General features: G+C 53.4%; 1 protein-coding gene across 1 annotated transcript in view; it reads left to right on the top strand.

Annotated features, from left to right (window-relative positions):
- Positions 1-356: 356 nt before the first annotated feature.
- LOC137352721 (fructose-bisphosphate aldolase A-like) overlaps positions 357-21703 on the top strand; it is a 28549-nt gene continuing 7202 nt past the window's right edge. Inside the window, exons 1-5 of the mRNA XM_068018464.1 lie at positions 357-474; positions 3532-3651; positions 9724-9935; positions 17156-17210; positions 18593-18753. Coding sequence (XP_067874565.1) covers positions 3540-3651; positions 9724-9935; positions 17156-17210; positions 18593-18753 — 540 coding nt within the window. The 5' untranslated portion in view covers positions 357-474; positions 3532-3539. The remainder of the gene's footprint in view (positions 475-3531; positions 3652-9723; positions 9936-17155; positions 17211-18592; positions 18754-21703) is intronic.

Raw genomic sequence — 21703 nt, 5'->3', positions numbered from 1 at the left:
CTCAACAATTTACGTGGCACTGAAACTTCAAGAGAACTTTCAAAAAACTTTTCAATTGGCCCTGAATGCGTGCATGTCCGCAGAGAATTTTTAAAAAACTTATGTCAGTTTCCCCCTGGTGAAACTGATCCAGTGCCTGCTATTGACCTGTTGAAACTGACCCTTGAGTTTAAAAAGTTGCTGAATCTACTGACGAGAAGAATTGGAAACAAGATTTGAACAAAAGAACTTTGTCCCAGCTCTCAGTCTCTGGCCCCTGAGCACTCTGATTGGTTGAAAGTTGTTCCGCTCTAGGCCAATGGTAGGCCACCTCCGAGACACCCTCCCCTTCCAGCTTTGTGCGGTGTTTAACACGTAATTTTCAGCGCACCAACCAGTTTGAAAATAGTTGCGATTCAGCAGCCTCAAGGGTCGGATCAGGAAGAGACACAGCAAGTGCCCAGCACCCACAGTGGGAGAGATCAGCACCCAAAGGTGAGTCAGATCACCACCCATGAGGCTGCACTGTCGGAGGGTCAGTACTGAGGGAGTGCCGCACTGTCAGAGGGTCAGTACTGAGGGAGTGCCACACTGTCGGAGGGTCAGTACTGAGAGAGCGCCACACTGTCAGAGGGTCAGTACTGAGGGAATGCCGCACTGTCAGAGGGTCATTACTGAGGGAGCGCTGCACTGTCAGAGGGTCAGTACTGAGAGAGTGCCACACTGTCAGAGGGTCAGTACTGAGGGAGTGCCACACTGTCGGAGGGTCAGTACTGAGAGAGCGCCACACTGTCAGAGGGTCAGTACTGAGGGAGTGCCGCACTGTCGGAGGGTCAGTACTGAGGGAGCACTGCACTGTCAGAGGGTCAGTACTGAGTGAGCGCCACACTGTCAGAGGGTCAGTACTGAGGGAGTGCCACACTGTCGGAGGGTCAGTACTGAGGGAGCGCCACACTGTCAGAGGGTCAGTACTGAGGGAATGCCGCACTGTCAGAGGGTCATTACTGAGGGAGTGCCGCACTGTCGGAGGGTCAGTACTGAGGGAGCGCTGCACTGTCAGAGGGTCAGTACTGAGAGAGTGCCACACTGTCAGAGGGTCAGTACTGAGGGAGTGCCACACTGTCGGAGGGTCAGTACTGAGAGAGCGCCACACTGTCAGAGGGTCAGTACTGAGGGAGTGCCGCACTGTCGGAGGGTCAGTACTGAGGGAGCACTGCACTGTCGGAGGGTCAGTACTGAGAGAGCGCCGCACTGTCGGAGGGTCAGTACTGAGGGAGCACTGCACTGTCAGAGGGTCAGTACTGAGAGAGCGCCACACTGTCAGAGGGTCAGTACTGAGGGAGTGCCACACTGTCGGAGGGTCAGTACTGAGAGAGCGCCACACTGTCAGAGGGTCAGTACTGAGGGAGTGCCGCACTGTCGGAGGGTCAGTACTGAGGGAGCACTGCACTGTCGGAGGGTCAGTACTGAGAGAGCGCCGCACTGTCGGAGGGTCAGTACTGAGGGAGCACTGCACTGTCAGAGGGTCAGTACTGAGAGAGCGCCACACTGTCAGAGGGTCAGTACTGAGGGAGTGCCACACTGTCGGAGGGTCAGTACTGAGGGAGCGCCACACTGTCAGAGGGTCAGTACTGAGGGAATGCCGCACTGTCAGAGGGTCATTACTGAGGGAGTGCCGCACTGTCGGAGTGTCAGTTCTGAGGGAGCGCTGCACTGTCAGAGGGTCAGTACTGAGGGAGCGCTGCACTGTCAGAGGGTCAGTACTGAGGGAGTGCTGCACGGTCAGAGGGTCAGTACTGAGGGAGTGCTGCACTGTCAGAGGGTCAGTACTGAGGGAGTGCTGCAGGGTCAGAGGGTCAGTACTGAGGGAGTGCTGCACTGTCAGAGGGTCAGTACTGAGGGAGTGCTGCACTGTCAGAGGTGCTGCCTTTTGGGATGAGGCTTAAACCAGAGGCCCTGTATGCCCTCGCATGGCCAGTGTTTGAAGAGGAATTGTGGGAAATTGTCCCCGGTGTTCAATGGCTAATATTTATACCCCAACCAACATCACAAAAAAATCAGATCATAAATCACATTGATGAATGTGGGATCTTGCTGTGTACAAATTTCCTTCTGCATTTCCTACATTACAATAATGACCACGCTTCCAAAGTAATTCATTGGCTGTAAAACAATGAGGTGGTGAAAACCGCTGTAGAAATTGAAATTATACTATTTTGTGTGTGCTCTAATTTTGCTCAATGTGCAGACAGTATTTTTAAATTTGAAATCTCTGCATGGGATTTAGATGCTGTATAACCTCCCTTGTCTGCTAATGGACTGGAAAATGTGAATATTTCCCTATCTCTCTCTCACGAGGAAACAGTTCTCATTAGAAATTGGTTTGTGATTTATGTACTGGATGGCCTGGTGGGGCCCACTTGACTGCATTCCTTTCTTAAAAGGGCCAGTGTCTTAGGAAGTGGAGCAACAGGGAGGGGCAATTCAGCCCCTCGAGCCTGTTACACAGGAACACTAGGGGGCCATTCCACACTTCGAGCCTGTTCTATGCTCTACAGTTCAACCCGATCCTTGTTTGACTGACCTTTGATCAGGCTGAGGTGTGTGTGGTTAGTCACACTGGGTAGAGCATTTCACACAATTAGGCAGACAGTCTCCCACCTTCTCGGATTAAGGGAGCCTCTGGTGAGAAGAGATACCTCCTGGGATCCAGCAACAATCCTGTTCCGAGTTGGAATTTGATCAACAGCTCAAAGCCCAGAGTCACCATGATTTGAGCAATGCATTTCTGGCATAAAACCAAGCATTCATTAACAGTGAAGGAGTGGAGTCACAGTCACAGCTGTCAATCAATGAGGGGCGGTGCTAAAGACAAAGCAAAATCAAAGAGGAGGTGGAGTCACTTCCACAGTGCGGCACTCCCTCAGTACTGACCCTCCAACAGTGCTGCACTCCCTCAGTACTGACCCTCCGACAGTGCCGAACTCCCTCAGTACTGACCCTCCGGCAGTGCTGCACTCCCTCAGTACTGACCCTCTGACAGTGCAGCACTCCCTCAGTACTGACCTTCCGACAGTGCTGCACTCCCTCAGTACTGACGCTCCGACAGTGCTGCACTCCCTCAGTACTGACCCTGCGACAGTGCAGCACTCCCTCAGTACTGACCCTCGGGCAGTGCGGTGCTCCCTCAGTACTGACCCTCTGGCAGTGCTGCGCTCCCTCAGTACTGACCCTCCGACAGTGCTGCACTCCCTCAGTTCTGACCCTCCGACAGTGCCGCACTCCCTCAGTACTGACCCTCCGGCAGTGCAGCACTCCTTCAATACTGACCCTCCGGCAGTGCTGCGCTCCCTCAGTACTGGCCCTCGGGCAGTGCGGTGCTCCCTGGCCTGGATTGTGGGGATTGAACCCAGGGCTTTCTGCCTCAGGTGAGAGGGAGCGCTAGACCCCACCTGGTGTAACTGTCCGGAGCTCAGCAGCTCCACTGCACTCCTTTAATAAACTTTGTTTCTCTTCGTTAACCCTCTCTCTCTCTCTCTCTCTCCATCCCAGCTCACACCATGACTCATCAATTCACTGCACTGACTCCGGAACAGAAGGCAGAGCTTTGCAACATCGCCCGGAAAATCGTCGCTCCAGGAAAGGGCATCCTTGCAGCAGATGAATCTGTCGGTGAGTTGGGGGAAAGAGGAAGGCAGTGTGGGTCTGGTCAATGTGAGGCATTCTCTGGGCGATCAGCTCTGGTGTTGGTTAAGAAAGTGGAGACACCTGAAATGAAATATTTGTGTGTGCGTGTACGCGTGCAGGTGTGAAGGAACATTCCTTTAGACAGTAATTATTGCACAGAAGGAGACCATTCGGCCCCTCACTGTCTCTCTGTAAAGCAATTCAAACAAGCCCCTGCTCTATCCCCATCGACCTGCAAGTTTCTTTCCTTCAAGTGCCCAACCAGTTTTCTTTTGAAATCGTTCATCATCTCTGCTTCCGCTGTCCTTTTGGTCAGGACCATCCTCTGTGTAAAAATAAATTCTGCCTTCCATCCCCCCCACACCCAAAACCTGAAATCTGTGTGTACCCTGGTCCTCGTACTATCAGCTAATGAGAACAGCTTTCCTTTGTCTACCTTATCTAACCCTGTCATAATCTTGTACACCTCTATCTAATCTCCCCTCAATCTCATTTGCTCCAAGGAGTGTGTTGGAGGCTGATTCAACTGAGGCCTTCAAAACAGATTTGGATAATTATATGGAGAGGAAAGTTTTGCAGGGCTACAGGCAAAAGGCAGGGGAGTGGGACTAGGTGAGTCGCTTTTACTGAGAGCCAGCACAGGCACAATGGACTGAATGGCCTCCTTCTGTGCTGTGACCATTCTGTGATTCAAGCAGAACAACGTCAGCTTCTCCAACCGAACCTTGTAACTAAAATCCCCCATCCCTGGATCCATTCTGGTAAATCTCCTCTGCCCCCTCTCAAGGACCCTCACCTCCTTTATAAAGTGTGGTGACCAGAACTGGATGCAATATTTTAGTCGAGGCCTAACCAGAGCTTTGTAAAGGTTCAGCATAACGTCTCCGCTTTTGTACTCAACACCTCGTATTTATGAAGCCCAACGTCCCATATACTTTGCTGACTGCTCTCTCAATAAGTCCTGTCACCTTCAAAGATGTATGTATGTACACCCCCAGGTCCCTCTGTCCCTGCACACTCCCTAGAACTGTGCCATTAAGTCTATATTGCCTCTCCCTATCCCATCTGCCAAAATACATCACCTCACAATTCCCTGTATTACATTCCATCTGCCACTTGTCTGCCCATTCTGCTCGCCTATCTATGCCCTGTTGGAGGCAGTTGGTATCATTCTCACTGTTTGCATCTTTTCCAAGTTTGGTATCATCGGCAAATATTGAAATTTTACTATGTTTCACCAGCCAAGTAATTTATTTAGATCAAAAAAAGCAGTGGTCCTAGCACTGACTCTTGGGGAACACCGCTATCTACCATCTTCCAATCTGAAAAACAACCATCTATCATGACTCACTGTTTTCTGTCCTTAAGGCAATTTTGTTTACCCAGGCTGACACTGACCCTCCTATTCCATGAGCCTCAGTTTTGTTAACCAGGCTTTTATGTCATGCTTTGTCAAATGCTTTCTTGAAACCCATATAGACAACATCCACTGCATTCCCTTCATCAAACTTCCCTGTTACTTCATCAAAAAAATTCAATTAGATTAGTCAAGCGCGATCTGCCTTTTACAAATCCGTGCCAACTCTCCTTAATTAACTCGAACCTTCCCAAGTGTGTGTTGATTTTTTTTCCCCCCTGGTTATTGTTTCTAAAACCTTACCCACCACAGATGTTAAACTGACCGATCTGTAGTTACTAGGACTGTGCTTACACTCTTCTTGAACCAAGGGTGTCACATTTCACACTTTAATAGTGATTTCAGTGTGTGTGTGTGAGCCTGGGTGTGAAGAAACATATGTTTTAACATTTCAGGTCAATGATCTTTTATCTGGTGCACTGTGTACAATTCTGGCCACCAGACCTGAGAAAGGATATATTGACTTTGGAAAGAGTGCAGTGTACATTCATCAGAATGTCCCCAGGTCTCTGAGTTAGGTTATGAGGAGAGATGCTATAAATGAGGATTGTATTCGGGGTTAGATAAAAACACTTTCCCCCTGGTGTGAGGAGTCTAGAACAAGGGGCCAGAGCATTAAAAAAATCAGCGCCAGGCCATCAGGGGAGAAGTTAAAGAACACTTCTTCACACAGTGGGTGGTAGAAGTGTGGATACTCTCTTCTCCTAAAAGCAGTAGAAGCTGGAATACAACCTAAAATCTGAGAGTGATAGGTTTTTGCTGGACAAGGGTATTAAACGAAGTGGAGCCCAGGTGGGTGGATGGAGTTTGGATACAGATCAGCCATGATATCAGCGAATGGTGGAGCAGGTCGAGGGGCTGAATGGCCTCCTGCTGTTCCAGTGTAACAGGATCAAGGGACTGAATGGGCCTCCTGCTGTTCCTGTATAACAGGATCGAGGGGCTGAATGGGCCTCCTCCTGTTCCTGAGTAACAGACTCGAGGGGCTGAATGGCCTCCTCCTTTTCCTTTGCAACAGGATCGAGGGGCTGAATGGCCTCCTCCTGTTCCTGTGCAACAGGATCGAGGGGCTGAATGGCCTCCTCCTGTTCCTGTGTAACAGGACCGACGGGCTAAATGGCTCCTCCTGTTCCTGTATAACAAGACCGACGGGCTGTATGGCTCCTCCTGTTCCTGTGTAACAGGATCGAGGGGCTGAATGGCCGACCTTCTGTTGCTGTGTAACAGGATCGAGGGGCTGAATGGCCTCCTCCTGTTCCTGTGTAACAGGATCAAGGGACTGAATGGCCTCCTCCTGTTCCTATGTAACAGGACCGACGGGCTGAATGATTCCTCCTGTTCCTGTGTAACAGGATCAAGGGACTGAATGGCCTCCTCCTGTTCCTGTGTAACAGGCTCGAGAGGGGCTGAATGGGCCTCCTCCTGTTCCTGTGTAACAGGACCAACGGGCTGAATGACTCCTCCTGTTCCTGTGCAACAGGATCGAGGGGCTGAATGGCCTCCTCCTGTTCCTGTGTAACAGGCTCGAGAGGGGCTGAATGGGCCTCCTCCTGTTCCTGTGTAACAGGCTCGAGGGGCTGAATGGGCCTCCTCCTGTTCCTGTGTAACAGGATCGAGGGGCTGAATGGGCCTCCTCCTGTTCCTGTGTAACAGGATCGAGGGGCTGAATGGGCCTCCTCCTCTTCCTGTGTAACAGGCACGAGGGGCTGAATGGCCTCCTCCTGTTCCTGTGTTGAGCTCAGCAAAGCAATTAAAAATGGTAACAAAATACTCAGATTTATTTCTAGTTGTATAGAATTCAAAAGTAGTGGTGTTATGTTAAACTTGTACAGGACCCTGGTCAGCCTATAACTTGGTACACTGCACAGTTTTGGCCTCCGCATACCTTTGTTAGACCACACTTGAAGAACTGTGCACAGTTCTGGTCTCCACATACCTCGGTTAGTCCACACTCGGAGCACTGTGCACAGTTCTGGCCTCCGCATACCTCAGTTAGTCTACACTCGGAGCACTGTGCACAGTTCTGGTCTCCATCTCCCTCGGTTAGTCCACACTTGGTGCACTGTGCACAGTTCTGGTCTCCATATCCCTTGGTTAGTCCACACTTGGAGCACTGTGCACAGTCCCGGTCTCCATCTCCCTTGGTTAGACCACACTCGGAGCACTGTGCACAGTTCTGGTCTCCATATCCCTTGGTTAGACCACACTCGGAGCACTGTGCATAGTTCTGGTCTCCATATCCCTCGGTTAGACCACACTCGGAGCACTGTGCACAGTTCTGGTCTCCATATCCCTCGGTTAGACCACACTCGGAGCACTGTGCACAGTTCCGGTCTCCATATCCCTTGGTTAGTCCACACTTGGAGCACTGTGCACAGTTCCGGTCTCCATCTCCCTTGGTTAGACCACACTTGGAGCACTGTGCACAGTTCTGGTCTCCATATCCCTTGGTTAGACCACACTCGGAGCACTGTGCACAGTTCTGGTCTCCATTATTATAAAACAGACATAGAAGCCCTGGAGAAAAAGTAATAAAAACTTACAAGGATGATATCATGATATAAGATAGCCACTCGTAAATCCAATAGGGAATTCAGGAGAAACTTCTTGACCCAGAGATTGCTGAGAACTTGCTACACAGTGGAGGGGGGTGAACAGTATCGATGTATTTAAGGGGAAGCTGGATGAACACAACAGGGAGAAAGGAATAGAAGGATATGCTGATGGGGTGAGATGGAGAGGGGGTGGGAGGAGGCTGGTGTGGAGGATTAACACCAGCACGGACCAGTTGGGGCAAATATTCGACATTGTCTTTGCTGGTCGGAGGCATTGAGGGTTATGGAGCCAAAGTGAATGGATGGAGTTAGGATACAGATCAGCAATGATCTCATTGAATGGTGGAGCAGGCCTGAGGGGCTGAATGGCCTCATCCTGTCCCGATCTCCACTCAGCCACCATGGGGCGATGACTGAAGGACTCATCGACCTATGATCTCTACAACAACAACTTGGATTTATATAACACCTTTCAGCTAATAAAACATCTCAAAGCATTTCACTGGAATGTTACAAAAGAAAATTTGATGCCCAGCCAGGCAAGGAGATATTAGGACAAGTGAGCAAAACGTTGGGAGCATCTTAAAGGAGGCGGAGAGGTTTAGGGAGGGAATTCCAGAGCTTAGCACCCGGGCAACTGAAGGCATGGCCACCAATGTTGGACCGATGGGAATCGGGGGATGAAAATGTGAAATGGTCCACTTTGGCAGGAAGAATAAAAAAGAATCATATTATCTAAATGGTGAGAGATTGCAGAGCTCTGAGATGCAGAGGGATCTGGGTGTCCTAGTGCATGAATCGCAAAAGGTTAGTATGCAGGTGCAGCATGTAATTAGGAAAGCTAATAGAATGTTATTGTTTATCGCGAGGGGAATTGAATACAAAAGTAGGGAGGTTATGCTTCAATTATACAGGACATTGGTGAGACCACATCTGGAGTACGGTGTACAGCACTGGTCTCCTTATTTAAGGAAGGATGTAAATGCATTGCAAGCAGTTCAGAGAAGGTTTACTAGACTAATAACTGGAATGGGCGGGCTGTCTTATGAGGAAAGGTTGGACAGACTAGGCTTGTATCCATGGAGTTTTGAAGAGTAAGAGGTCACTTGATTGAAACATATAAGATTTTGAGGGGTCTTGACAGGGTGGATGTGGAAAGGATGTTTCCCCTTGTGGGAGAATCTAGAACTAGGGGTCACTGTTTAAAAATAAGGAGTCGCCCATTTAAGACAGAGATAAGGAGAATTTTTTTCTCTCAGAGGGTCGTGAGTCTCTGGAGGCGGTGGAAGCAGAGTCTTTGAATATTTTTAAGGCAGAGGTAGATAGATTCTTGATAAGCAAGGGGGTGAAAGGTTATTGGAGGTAGGCGGGAATGTGGAGTTGAGGGTACAATCAGATCAGTCATGATCTTATTGAATGGCAGAGCAGGCTCGAGGGGCCGAGTGCTCCTAACTCGTATGTTCGTAGGTAAATTGGGGAGCAGCAAGAGGTTAGAGTTGTAGGAGCTGGAGGGTTGTTGGGGCTGGAGGTGGTCAGAGAAGTAGGGAGGCTGATAGAGGCTGGAGGGATTTGAAAATGAGGATGAGAATTTTAAAATCGAGGTGTTGCTTAACGGGGAGCCAGTGTAGGTTAATAAGCACACGGGCGATGAGTGAAGAAAACTTGGTGCGAGGGAGGACACAGGCAGCAGAGGTTTGTATGAACTCAAGTTTTACAGAGGGTAGAATGTGGGAGAGCAGCCTGGAGAGTGGTGGGATAGTCAAGTCTGGAGGTAAGACAGGCATGGATGAGGGTTTCCACAGTAGATGAGCTGAGACAGGGCGGAGTCGGGTGATGTCATGGAGATGGAAATGGGCCGTTTTGTGACGGTGCAGATGTGTGTTCGGAAGCTCATCACGGGGTCAAATGTGACGTGTGGTTGGGAATGGAGTGATTCAGCCTCAGAAGGTTATCAGAGAGAGGGATGGAGTCAGGGATAAAGGAACGGAGGTTGTGGCAGGGACTGAAGACAGAACGTTTTCCCTATTTCACGCTGTCCCTACCTTCCCACCCTCCCTAAGACCCCATGTTCCTCTATCCCCTTAGCCACCATGGGAAAGCGGCTGAACAACATCAATGTGGAGAACACGGAGGAGAATCGGAGGTTTTTCCGACAAATTCTGTTCACCACAGACAGCGAGGTCAATGACTGTATTGGAGGGATCATCTTCTTCCACGAGACCATGTGCCAGAAGACAGATGACGAGATCCCATTTCCCCAACTGGTCAAGGACAAGGGCATCGCTGTGGGGATCAAGGTGAGTGACCATGACTTCATATCAGCAGAGACATAGCTCGGTCAGTTGCACTCTGACCTCTGGGACAGAAGGCCAAGGCTGTGCTGTGTGCGGGGGCGACAGAGAGGAAGCGCCGTGCCGGTGGAGGGGCGGCACGGTGGGAGGGCCGCACTGTCAGAGGTGCCATCTTTTGGATGAGATGCTAAATGAGGCCCTGCCTGCCCTCCCAGGGGGTATAAAGGACCCCACTGACCCTATTTTCAATCAGAGCTTTGGGGGAGGGATCCCTCATGTCCTTGTCCTGGGGCCAATATTTACCCCTAAACCAACATCACTTCAAAGCAGATTATGTGGTTGTTATCACATTGCTGTTTGTGGGATCTTGCTGTGTGCAAATTAGCTGCTGCAATGTGGCCCCACTTCAGGAATAACTTAATTGTCTGTGAAACACTTCGGGACATCGTGAGGTGGTGAAGGTTACTTTATAAATGGACAGTCCTTACCTTTAAACTGATTTATAGACACAGACTGCCTCATGGGGGTCATAGGTCAAACTAACCTTTCACCCTAAGGACTTGGGGTCAAATCCGGATGGAAGGGCTGAAGGGCTTCTCTGTGTGTGTATCTGTCTGTCTATCTGTCTCTGTGTGTGTGTCTGTTTATCGGTCTCTCTCTGTCTGTCTGTCAGTGTGTGTCTCTGTCTGTCTGTGTCTCCATTTGCCTTTCTCTGCCTGTGTGTCTCTGTCTGTCTGTCTGTCTCTCCCTCTCTGTCTGTCTGTCTCTCCCTCTCTGTCTGTCTGTCTCTCTATCTGTGTGTGTCTCTCTCTGTCTGTGTGTGTCTCTGTCTGTGTGTGTCTCTTTCTGTCTGTGTGATCTCCCTCTCTGTCTGTCTCTCTATGTGTGTGTCTCTGTCTGTATGTGTCTCTTCCTGTCTGTGTGATCTCCCTCTCTGTCTGTCTGTCTCTCTATCTGTGTGTGTCTCTGTCTGTATGTGTGTCTCTCTCTCTATCTGTGTGTCTCTCTGTCTGTATGTGTGTCTCTATCTGTGTGTGTCTCTGTCTGTGTGTGTCTCTGTCTGTGTGTCTCTATCTGTGTGTGTCTCTGTCTGTGTGATCTCTCTGTCTGTGTGTGTCTCTATCTGTGTGTGTCTCTGTCTGTCTGTGTGATCTCCCTCTCTGTCTGTCTGTCTCTCTATCTGTGTGTGTCTCTGTCTGTCTCTCTCTCTGTCTGTCTGTGTGATCTCCCTCTCTGTCTGTCTCTCTCTCTGTCTGTGTGTGTCTCTATCTGTGTGTGTCTCTGTCTGTCTGTGTGATCTCCCTCTCTCTCTGTCTGTCTCTCTCTCTGTCTGTGTGTGTCTCTATCTGTGTGTGTCTCTGTCTGTGTGATCTCCCTCTCTGTCTGTCTCTCTATCTGTGTGTGTCTCTGTCTGTCTGTATGATCACCCTCTCTGTCTGTCTGTCTCTCTGTCTGTGTGTGTCTCTGTCTGTGTATGTCTCTGTCTGTTTGTGTGATCTCCCTCTCTGTCTGTCTGTCTCTCTATCTGTTTGTGTCTCTGTCTGTGTGTGTCTTTGTCTGTCTGTTTGTCTCTCTCCATAGTGTGGGGTTTTGGCAGGTTTCTCACTGAACTCGCCCAGCTGATAGGTTGAGTTCTTCCAGCTCCACCTCCCAGGAGGGCAGCACAGACTCTGCTGGCATCAATGAGGCTGGTGGTTGGTGGGGTGAGGAGGTGGTGGTGGGTGGGGTGAGGAGGTGGTGGTGGGTGGGGTGAGGAGGTGGTGGTTGGTGGGCGAGGAGGTGGTGGTTGGTGGGGTGAGGAGGTGGTGGTTGGTGGGCGAGGAGGTGGTGGTAGGTGGGGTGAGGAGGTGGTGGTGGGTGGGTGAGGAGATGGTGGTGGGTGGGTGAGGAGATGGTGGTGGGTGGGTGAGGAGATGGTGGTGGGTGGGTGAGGAGATGGTGGTTGGTGGGGTGAGGAGCTGGTGGTTGGTGGGCGAGGAGGTGGTGGTTGGTGGGGTGAGGAGGTGGTGGTTGGTGGGGTGAGGAGGTGGTGGTTGGTGGGCGAGGAGGTGGTGGTTGGTGGGGTGAGGAGGTGGTGGTTGGTGGGCGAGGAGGTGGTGGTTGGTGGGCGAGGAGGTGGTGGTTGGTGGGCGAGGAGGTGGTGGTTGGTGGGCGAGGAGGTGGTGGTTGGTGGGGTGAGGAGGTGGTGGTTGGTGGGGTGAGGAGGTGGTGGTTGGTGGGCGAGGAGGTGGTGGTTGGTGGGCGAGGAGGTGGTGGTTGGTGGGCGAGGAGGTGGTGGTTGGTGGGCGAGGAGGTGGTGGTTGGTGGGGTGAGGAGGTGGTGGTTGGTAGGGTGAGGAGGTGGTGGTTGGTGGGGTGAGGAGGTGGTGGTTGGTGGGGTGAGGAGGTGGTGGTGGGTGGGGTGAGGAGGTGGTGGTGGGTGGGGTGAGGAGGTGGTGGTGGGTGGGGTGAGGAGGTGGTGGTGGGTGGGGTGAGGAGGTGGTGGTTGGTGGGTGAGGAGGTGGTGGTTGGTGGGCGAGGAGGTGGTGGTTGGTGGGCGAGGAGGTGGTGGTTGGTGGGCGAGGAGGTGGTGGTTGGTGGGCGAGGAGGTGGTGGTTGGTGGGCGAGGAGGTGGTGGTTGGTGGGGTGAGGAGCTGGTGGTTGGTGGGGTGAGGAGGTGGTGGTTGGTGGGGTGAGGAGGTAGTGGTGGTTGGTGGGGTGAGGAGGTGGTGGTGGGTGGGGTGAGGAGGTGGTGGTTGGTGGGGTGAGGAGGTGGTGGTTGGTGGGGTGAGGAGCTGGTGGTTGGTGGGGTGAGGAGGTGGTGGTTGGTGGGCGAGGAGGTGGTGGTTGGTGGGGTGAGGAGGTGGTGGTTGGTGGGGTGAGGAGGTGGTGGTTGGTGGGCGAGGAGGTGGTGGTTGGTGGGCGAGGAGGTGGTGGTTGGTGGGGTGAGGAGGTGGTGGTTGGTGGGGTGAGGAGGTGGTGGTTGGTGGGGTGAGGAGGTGGTGGTTGGTGGGGTGAGGAGGTGGTGGTTGGTGGGGTGAGGAGGTGGTGGTTGGTGGGGTGAGGAGGTGGTGGTTGGTGGGGTGAGGAGGTGGTGGTTGGTGGGGTGAGGAGGTGGTGGTTGGTGGGGTGAGGAGGTGGTGGTTGGTGGGGTGAGGAGGTGGTGGTTGGTGGGGTGAGGAGGTGGTGGTTGGTGGGGTGAGGAGCTGGTGGTTGGTGGGGTGAGGAGCTGGTGGTTGGTGGGGTGAGGAGCTGGTGGTTGGTGGGGTGAGGAGCTGGTGGTTGGTGGGGTGAGGAGGTGGTGGTTGGTGGGCGAGGAGGTGGTGGTTGGTGGGGTGAGGAGGTGGTGGTTGGTGGGCGAGGAGGTGGTGGTTGGTGGGCGAGGAGGTGGTGGTTGGTGGGCGAGGAGGTGGTGGTTGGTGGGCGAGGAGGTGGTGGTTGGTGGGCGAGGAGGTGGTGGTTGGTGGGGTGAGGAGGTGGTGGTTGGTGGGGTGAGGAGGTGGTGGTTGGTGGGGTGAGGAGGTGGTGGTGGGTGGGGTGAGGAGGTGGTGGTGGGTGGGGTGAGGAGGTGGTGGTGGGTGGGGTGAGGAGGTGGTGGTGGGTGGGGTGAGGAGGTGATGGTGGGTGGGGTGAGGAGGTGGTGGTTGGTGGGGTGAGGAGGTGGTGGTTGGTGGGGTGAGGAGGTGGTGGTGGGTGGGGTGAGGAGGTGGTGGTGGGTGGGGTGAGGAGGTGGTGGTGGGTGGGGTGAGGAGGTGGTGGTGGGTGGGGTGAGGAGGTGGTGGTTGGTGGGGTGAGGAGGTGGTGGTTGGTGGGGTGAGGAGGTGGTGGTTGGTGGGGTGAGGAGGTGGTGGTTGGTGGGGTGAGGAGGTGGTGGTTGGTGGGGTGAGGAGGTGGTGGTTGGTGGGGTGAGGAGGTGGTGGTGGGTGGGGTGAGGAGGTGATGGTGGGTGGGGTGAGGAGGTGGTGGTTGGTGGGGTGAGGAGGTGGTGGTTGGTGGGGTGAGGAGGTGGTGGTGGGTGGGGTGAGGAGGTGGTGGTGGGTGGGGTGAGGAGGTGGTGGTGGGTGGGGTGAGGAGGTGGTGGTGGGTGGGGTGAGGAGGTGGTGGTTGGTGGGGTGAGGAGGTGGTGGTTGGTGGGGTGAGGAGGTGGTGGTTGGTGGGGTGAGGAGGTGGTGGTTGGTGGGGTGAGGAGGTGGTGGTTGGTGGGCGCGGAGGTGGTGGTTGGTGGGCGAGGAGGTGGTGGTTGGTGGGGTGAGGAGGCGGTGGTGGGTGGGCGAGGAGGCGGTGGTGGGTGGGCGAGGAGGCGGTGGTGGGTGGGCGAGGAGGCGGTGGTGGGTGGGCGAGGAGGCGGTGGTGGGTGGGCGAGGAGGCGGTGGTGGGTGGGCGAGGAGGTGGTGGTTGGTGGGGTGAGGAGGTGGTGGTTGGTGGGCGCGGAGGTGGTGGTTGGTGGGCGAGGAGGTGGTGGTTGGTGGGGTGAGGAGGTGGTGGTTGGTGGGCGCGGAGGTGGTGGTTGGTGGGCGAGGAGGTGGTGGTTGGTGGGGTGAGGAGGCGGTGGTGGGTGGGTGAGGAGGTGGTGGTTGGTGGGGTGAGGAGGTGGTGGTTGGTGGGCGCGGAGGTGGTGGTTGGTGGGCGCGGAGGTGGTGGTTGGTGGGCGCGGAGGTGGTGGTTGGTGGGCGCGGAGGTGGTGGTTGGTGGGCGCGGAGGTGGTGGTTGGTGGGCGCGGAGGTGGTGGTTGGTGGGCGAGGAGGTGGTGGTGGGTGGGCGAGGAGGCGGTGGTGGGTGGGCGAGGAGGCGGTGGTTGGTGGGCGAGGAGGCGGTGGTTGGTGGGCGAGGAGGCGGTGGTTGGTGGGCGAGGAGGCGGTGGTTGGTGGACGAGGAGTTGGTTGGTGGACGAGGAGGTGGTGGTGGGTGGGCGAGGAGGTGGTGGTGGGTGGACGAGGAGGTGGTGGTTGGTGGGCGAGGAGGTGGTGGTTGGTGGGCGAGGGTGGTTGGTGGGTGAGGAGGTGGTGGTTGGTGGGTGAGGAGGTGGTGGTCGAGGAGGTGGTGGTTGGTGGGTGAGGAGGTGGTGGTTGTTGGGCGAGGAGGTGGTGGTCGAGGAGGTGGTGGTTGGTGGGCGAGGAGGTGGTGGTCGAGGAGGTGGTGGTTGGTGGGCGAGGAAGTGGTGGCTGGTGGGCGAGGGTGGTTGGTGGGTGAGGAGGTGGTGGTTGGTGGGTGAGGAGGTGGTGGTCGAGGAGGTGGTGGTTGGTGGGCGAGGAAGTGGTGGCTGGTGGGCGAGGGTGGTTGGTGGGTGAGGAGGTGGTGGTTGGTGGGTGAGGAGGTGGTGGTCGAGGAGGTGGTGGTTGGTGGGTGAGGAGGTGGTGGTTGGTGGGCGAGGAGGTGGTGGTGGGTGGACGAGGAGGTGGTGGTTGGTGGGCGAGGAGGTGGTGGTTGGTGGGCGAGGGTGGTTGGTGGGCGAGGAGGTGGTGGTTGGTGGGTGAGGAGGTGGTGGTCGAGGAGGTGGTGGTTGGTGGGTGAGGAGGTGGTGGTTGTTGGGCGAGGAGGTGGTGGTCGAGGAGGTGGTGGTTGGTGGGCGAGGAGGTGGTGGTCGAGGAGGTGGTGGTTGGTGGGCGAGGAGGTGGTGGTTGGTGGGCGAGGAGGTGGTGGTTGGTGGGCGAGGAGGTGGTGGTTGGTGGGCGAGGAGCTGGTGGTTGGTGGGCGAGGGTGGTTGGTGGGTGAGGAGGTGGTTGGCGGGTGAGGAGGTGGTGGTCGAGGAGGTGGTGGTTGGTGGGCGAGGAGGTGGTGGTCGAGGAGGTGGTGGTTGGTGGGCGAGGAAGTGGTGGGCGAGGAGGTGGTGGTTGGTGGGTGACGAGGTGGTGGTTGGAGAAGGGGGTCACATTCCATCAGCTCAGGTCCAGATTCTGGAGGGAAAAAAGGAGAGGTTGAAGGAGAGGCAGAATATGTGTCTGTCTGTGTGTCTGTGTGTGTGTCTATGTGTGTATGTCTGTCTGTGTGTGTGTGTCTCTGTCAGTGTGTGTCTCTGTCTGTGTGTGTGTGTGGGCGTGTCTGTGTCTCTGCGTGCGTGTCTGTGTGTGCGTGTGTCTCTGCGTGTGTCTCTGCGTGTGTCTCTGCGTGTGTCTCTGCGTGTGTGTGCGTGTCTCTGTCTGTGTGTCTGTGTTTCTGTGTCTCTGTCTGTGTGTGTGTGGGCGTGTCTGTGTCTTTGTGGGCGTGTCTGTGTGTGTGTGTGGCTCTGTCTCTGCATGTGTCTCTGTCTCTGCGTGTGTCTCTGTGTGTGTGTGTGTGTGTGTCTCCATCTGTGTGTGTGTGTTTCTGTGTCTCTGTCTGTGTGTGTGTGTGTGTGTGCGTGTCTCTGTCTCTGTGTGCATGTCTGTGTGTGTGTGTGTTTCTGTCTGTGTGTGTGTGTGTGTGTGTGTGTTTCTGTGTCTCTGTCTGTGCCTCTGTGTCTGTGTCTCTGTGTGCGTGTCTGTGTGTGTGTGTGTGTGCGTGTCTCTGTGTGTGTGGATGTGTGGATGTGTGTGTCTCTGTCTCTGTGTCTCTGTCTGTGTGTGTGTCTCTGTTTGTGTGTATGTCTGTGTGTGTGTGTGTGTCTCTGACTGTGTGTGTCTGTGTCTCTGTCTCTGAGTGTGTGTGTTACTCTGTGTGTGTGGATGTGTGTGTGTGTGGATGTGTGTGTGTGTGTCTCTGTCTCTGTGTGTGTGTCTCTGTCTCTGTGTGTGTGTCTCTGTCTTTGTATGTGTATCTCTGTCTCTGTCTGTGTGTGTCTCTGTCTGTGTGTGTGCCTGTGTCTCAGTCTGTGTGTGTCTGTGTCTGTGTGTGTCTTTGTCTGTGTGTGTGTCTGTGTCTCTGTGTGTGTGTGGCTATGTCTGTGTGTGTGTGTCTCTGTCTCTGTGTGTATCTCTGTGTGTGTATCTCTGTCTCTGTCTGTGTGTGTCTCTGTGTGTGTGTGTGTCTGTGCCTCTGTGTGTGTGTGTGTCTGTGTGTGTGTGTGTGTCTGTGTGTGTGTGTGTCTTTGTCTGTGTGTGTGTGTCTTTGTCTGTTTGTGTGTGTCTCTGTGTCTGTCTCTGTGTGTGTTTAGTGAGAGTCAGTGGAGGAAGACACGGGGCTGGGATCACTGTTCCTGTGATGCACGCCTGGTTGAATATGCCGCCTCCGCTCACCCCCGTGGCCCACTGGATGGACCTCTCGACAGGCGCCATTGCTCCCTCACGATGGACGGACCAATCTGAACTCTCTCTCTCTCTCCTCTGATTTCAGGTGGACAAGGGGGTGGTCCCATTGGCCGGAACGGATGGAGAGTCAACAACACAAGGTGGGTGAGGAAGTGGGAGGGTCGACTCGCTCTTAACCCGCGTCCCACCCCCTGTCCGGGGAAGGGGCTGCTACACAACACACCGCCTTCTGGCCCTTCGCTGAACCCTAAACTCCCTCCTAGAATCATTGAATGGTTACACGACAGATAGAGTCCCTTCAGCCCATCGTATCTGTGCTGGCTCTCAGCAAGAGCAGCTCATCTTGTCCCACTCACCCGCCTTTTCCCTGTAGCCCTGCAATCTTTATTTCGTCAGTTGCTTATCCAATTCTCTTTTGAAAGCCACGATTGACTCTGCCTCCAGCACACTCTCGGGCAGCACACTCTCGATCCTAACCACTCACTCCCTCAAAAAAACTCTTTCCTCGTGTCGCTGTTACTTCTTTTGCCAATCACCTTCAATCAATGTCCTCTGGTTCTGGATCCTTCCACCAATGGGAACAGTTTCTCCCTGTCTACTCTGTCCAGACCCCTCATGATTTTGAACACCTCTAACAAATCTCCTCTTAATCTTCTCCAAGGAGAACAGTCCCAGCTTCTCCAACCTATCCACAGAACTGGTTCCAGGGATGAGGAACTTCATTCTTGTGAATCTTTTCTGCATCCTTCTCTAATGCCTCCACATCCTTCCTGAGGTACGGTGCCCGGAATTGGACACAATACTCCAGCTGAGGCTGAAATGTTTGTTTATAAATCTTCCTGATAACCTCCTTGCTTTTGTACTCTATGCCTCTGTTTATCAAGCCCAGGATCTTGAATGCCTCCTGACCATCAGTTAACCTACCTTCCATTTTTCACTTTGTTGCTGATCTGCACAAGCTTAAAATAACTGTAACAAAATCACCTTTCTAGTCCAAAAATTAAATTAACAGTGAAGCCACTTACCTGTGACAGAGCATGTCCGACCCGACCTGTCCCGACCCGAACCCGACACATGTCATCGGGTCCCGTTGGGTTCGGGTCGGGTAGCAGGCCTTTACTTTAGAATTGTATCCTTCATTTTAAATGGCCTCTCCTTGTTCTTCTTACCAAAATGTGTCACTTCACGAGGAGGGAGTCCAGGGGTCAGTGAAGGGGCCAGCCGGCTTTCGAAAGAGAATTGGATAAACACCTGAAAAGAGATTTGCAGGGCAATGGGGAAAAGGCGGGGGAGTGGGACGAGCTGAGTTGATCTGACAGAGAGCTGGCATGCACATGATGGGCTGAATGGCCTCCTGCATTGTAACCATTCTGATCCGTTACTGATTGAACACTGGTCCCTGCACTCCCTTCCTGTCCCCTTCCTGACCAATCCTGTGACTGGGAATTGATCCTGCCTGCCCGGACTGACCGCCTCCTGAAGGATTGTGGTAATGTCGGTGCCCCTCTGCCCCCTCTCGCAGGATTGGACGGACTAGCCGAGCGCTGTGCCCAGTACAAGAAGGTGGGCGCGGACTTTGCCAAGTGGCGCTGCGTGCTGAGGATCACCGACAAGACTCCATCGTCGCTGGCCATCAATGAGAATGCCCAGGTGCTGGCACGATATGCCAGCATCTGCCAGCAGGTAGGAGACGGGCAGTGCCAGGCTGCCTCTGTGATCGGGGGATGGGTTGTGTTCGAGGGGGGAGGGGACACACTCATCGTGTGAGGAAGGGGGGGTGGGGTGGATTCCACACTGTATATTTGCAATACTCTCATTTTTCACTCACTGCGAGATTTCTCGGGATGGGGAGATTTTTGAACTTTTGATTTTTGATTTTTGAACTCAGTGAGTTGTTGTGATCTGGAACGCGCTGCCTGAAAGGGCGGTGGAAGCAGATTCAATAGTAACTTTCAAAAGGGGGGAATTGGAGAAATACTGAAAGGGAAAAAATCTTGTCGGGTTACAGGGAAAGAGCACAGGAGTGGGATTAATTGAATAGCACTTTCAAAGAGCCAGCACAGGCACGGTGGGCTGAAGGGCCTCCTTTCAATAAACTTAAACCAGCTTTTGCTAATTGTCTCAAAACTGGAATACAAAGGGCTGGAAGTCACGTTACTGTTTACATACAGCTCTAGTCTGACCCCATCAGGCTTAACTGCGTTCAGTTCTGGACACAACACCTCACGAAGGATAGATTGCCAGTATTGAGGGAATGATATTGCAGTGGTAATGTTACTGGACTAATTCTCTGGGGCCGTGAGTTCAAATCCCACCACAGCAGCTGGTGAAATTTAAATTGTTAATGAATAAATCTGGAATTAAAAGCTAGTCACTGTAATAATGACCATGAAACTGTCATTTTAAAAACCCACCGCTAATTCCCTTTAGGGAAGGCAATCTTCCATCCTTACCTGGTCTGGCCTACATGTGACTCCAGACCCACAGCAATGTGGGTGATTTTTAACCGTCCTTTGAAATGACCCTGCAAGACACTCAGTTGGTATCAAACCGCTACAGAAAAGTTAACGAGGAGTAAAACTGCATGGACCACCTGGCACTGACCTCGGAATCGGAAGTGCTGAAAGTACACCCTGCCCTGTCAACCCTGCAAAGTCCTCCACCCTCGTGGTCTGGGGACTTTTCAATGTTGGGAGAGCTGTCCCATAGACAAGTCAAGCAACAGCCTGACATAGTCATACTCACTGAATCATACCTTATAGACAATGTCCCAGACACTGCCATCACAATCCCCGGGTATGTCATGTCCCACTGGCAGGACAGACCCAGCAGAGGTGGTGGCACAGTGGTATACAGTAGGGAGGGAGTTGCCCTGGGAGTCCTCAACATCGACTCCCGACCCCATGAAGTCTCATGGCATCAGGTCAAACATGGGCAAGGAAACCTCCTGCTGATTATCACCTACCGCCCTCTCTCAGCTGATGAATCAGTACTCCTCCATGTTGAACAGCACTTGGAGGAAACACTGAGGGTGGCAAGGGCACAAAATGTACTCTGGGTGGGGGGACTTCAATGTCCATCAGCAAGAGTGGCTCGGTAGCACCACTACTGACTGAGCTGGCCGAGTCCTAAAGGACATAGCTGCTATACTGGGTATACGGCAGGTGATGAGGGAGCCAACAAGAGGGAAAAATATACTTGATCTCATCCTCACCGATCTGCCTGATGCAGATGCATCTGTCCATGACAGTATTGGTAGGAGTGACCACCACGTAATCGTTGTGGAGATGAAGTCCTGCTTTCAGTGTGAGGACACTCTCCATCGTGTTGTGTGGCACTATCACTGTGCTAAATGGGATAGATTTCAAACAGATCTAGCAACTCAAAACTGGGCATCCATGAGACGCTGTGGGCCATCAGCAGCAGCAGAATTGTATTCAACCACAATTTGTAACCTCATGGCCCGGCATATCCCCCACTCTACCATTACCATCAAGCTGGGAGACGAACCCTGGTTCAATGAAGAGTGCAGGAGGGCATGTCAGGAGCAGCACCAGGCATACCTCAAAATGAGGTGTCAACCTGGTGAAGCTACAACCCAGGACTACTTACATGCTAAACAGTGGAAGCAGCAGGCAATAGACAGAGCTAAGCGATCACACAACCAACGGATCAGATCTAAGCTCTGCAGTCCTGCCACATCCAGCTGTGAATCGTGGTGGACAATTAAACAACTCACAGGAACAAGAGGTTCCACAAGTATCCCCATCCTGAATGACAGGGGAGCCCAGCACATCAGTGCGAAAGACAAGGCTGAAGTAGAGGCCTGCTCAAGTCTGGAAAAAAGAATCCGACCGCACTACAGTGGACCCGAGCCTGACCCGGCCCGAGTCCCACCGATTTTTCCCTGAGCCCGACCCGACCTGACCATCCCTTTACTTACCTTCCAACTGGGAAGTTCCAGGAAGCTGCAGTGCATGCGTGATGACGTCATTGTGACGTCACTCGCTCACTGCGCACACTTCATTTCATCCCAAACTCCCAGCTCAGGTAAGTTTATTTAAAATTTCAATACTTACCAGCAGAGCACTTACCGTGTGTGTCCGGCCCAACCCGACCCGACCCGACTCGACCTGGACTTGGCCCGACCCGACCAGACACGTCGTCATGTCCCGTCGGGTAGCAGGTCTCTAGGCTGAAGCATTTGCAACCAACTTCAGCCAGAAGTGCCGAGTGGATGATCCATCTCGGCCTCTTCCTGAGGGCCCCAGCATCACAGATGCCAGTCTTCAGCCAATCCGATTCACTCCACATGATATCAAGAAACGACTGAAGGCACTGGATACTGCAAAGTCTATGGGCCCTGACAACATTTTGGCAATAGTACTGAAGACCTGTGCTCCAGAACTAGCCACACCCCTAGCCAAGCTGTTCCAGTACAGCTACAACACTGGTATCAACCTGGAAAATTGCCCAGGTATGTCCTGTGCACAAAAAGCAGGACAAATCCAACCCGGCCAATTACCATCTTATCAGTCTACTCTCAACCATCAGTAAAGTGTTGGAAGTTGTCATCGACAATGCCATCAAGCGGCACTTGCACAGCAATAACCTGCTCAGTGATGCTCCGCTC

This window comes from Heterodontus francisci, chromosome 39 (genome assembly GCF_036365525.1).
Source record: "Heterodontus francisci isolate sHetFra1 chromosome 39, sHetFra1.hap1, whole genome shotgun sequence".
Classification (NCBI taxonomy): Eukaryota; Metazoa; Chordata; class Chondrichthyes; order Heterodontiformes; family Heterodontidae; genus Heterodontus; species Heterodontus francisci.
This window is presented reverse-complemented; position numbering and strand designations above follow the sequence as displayed.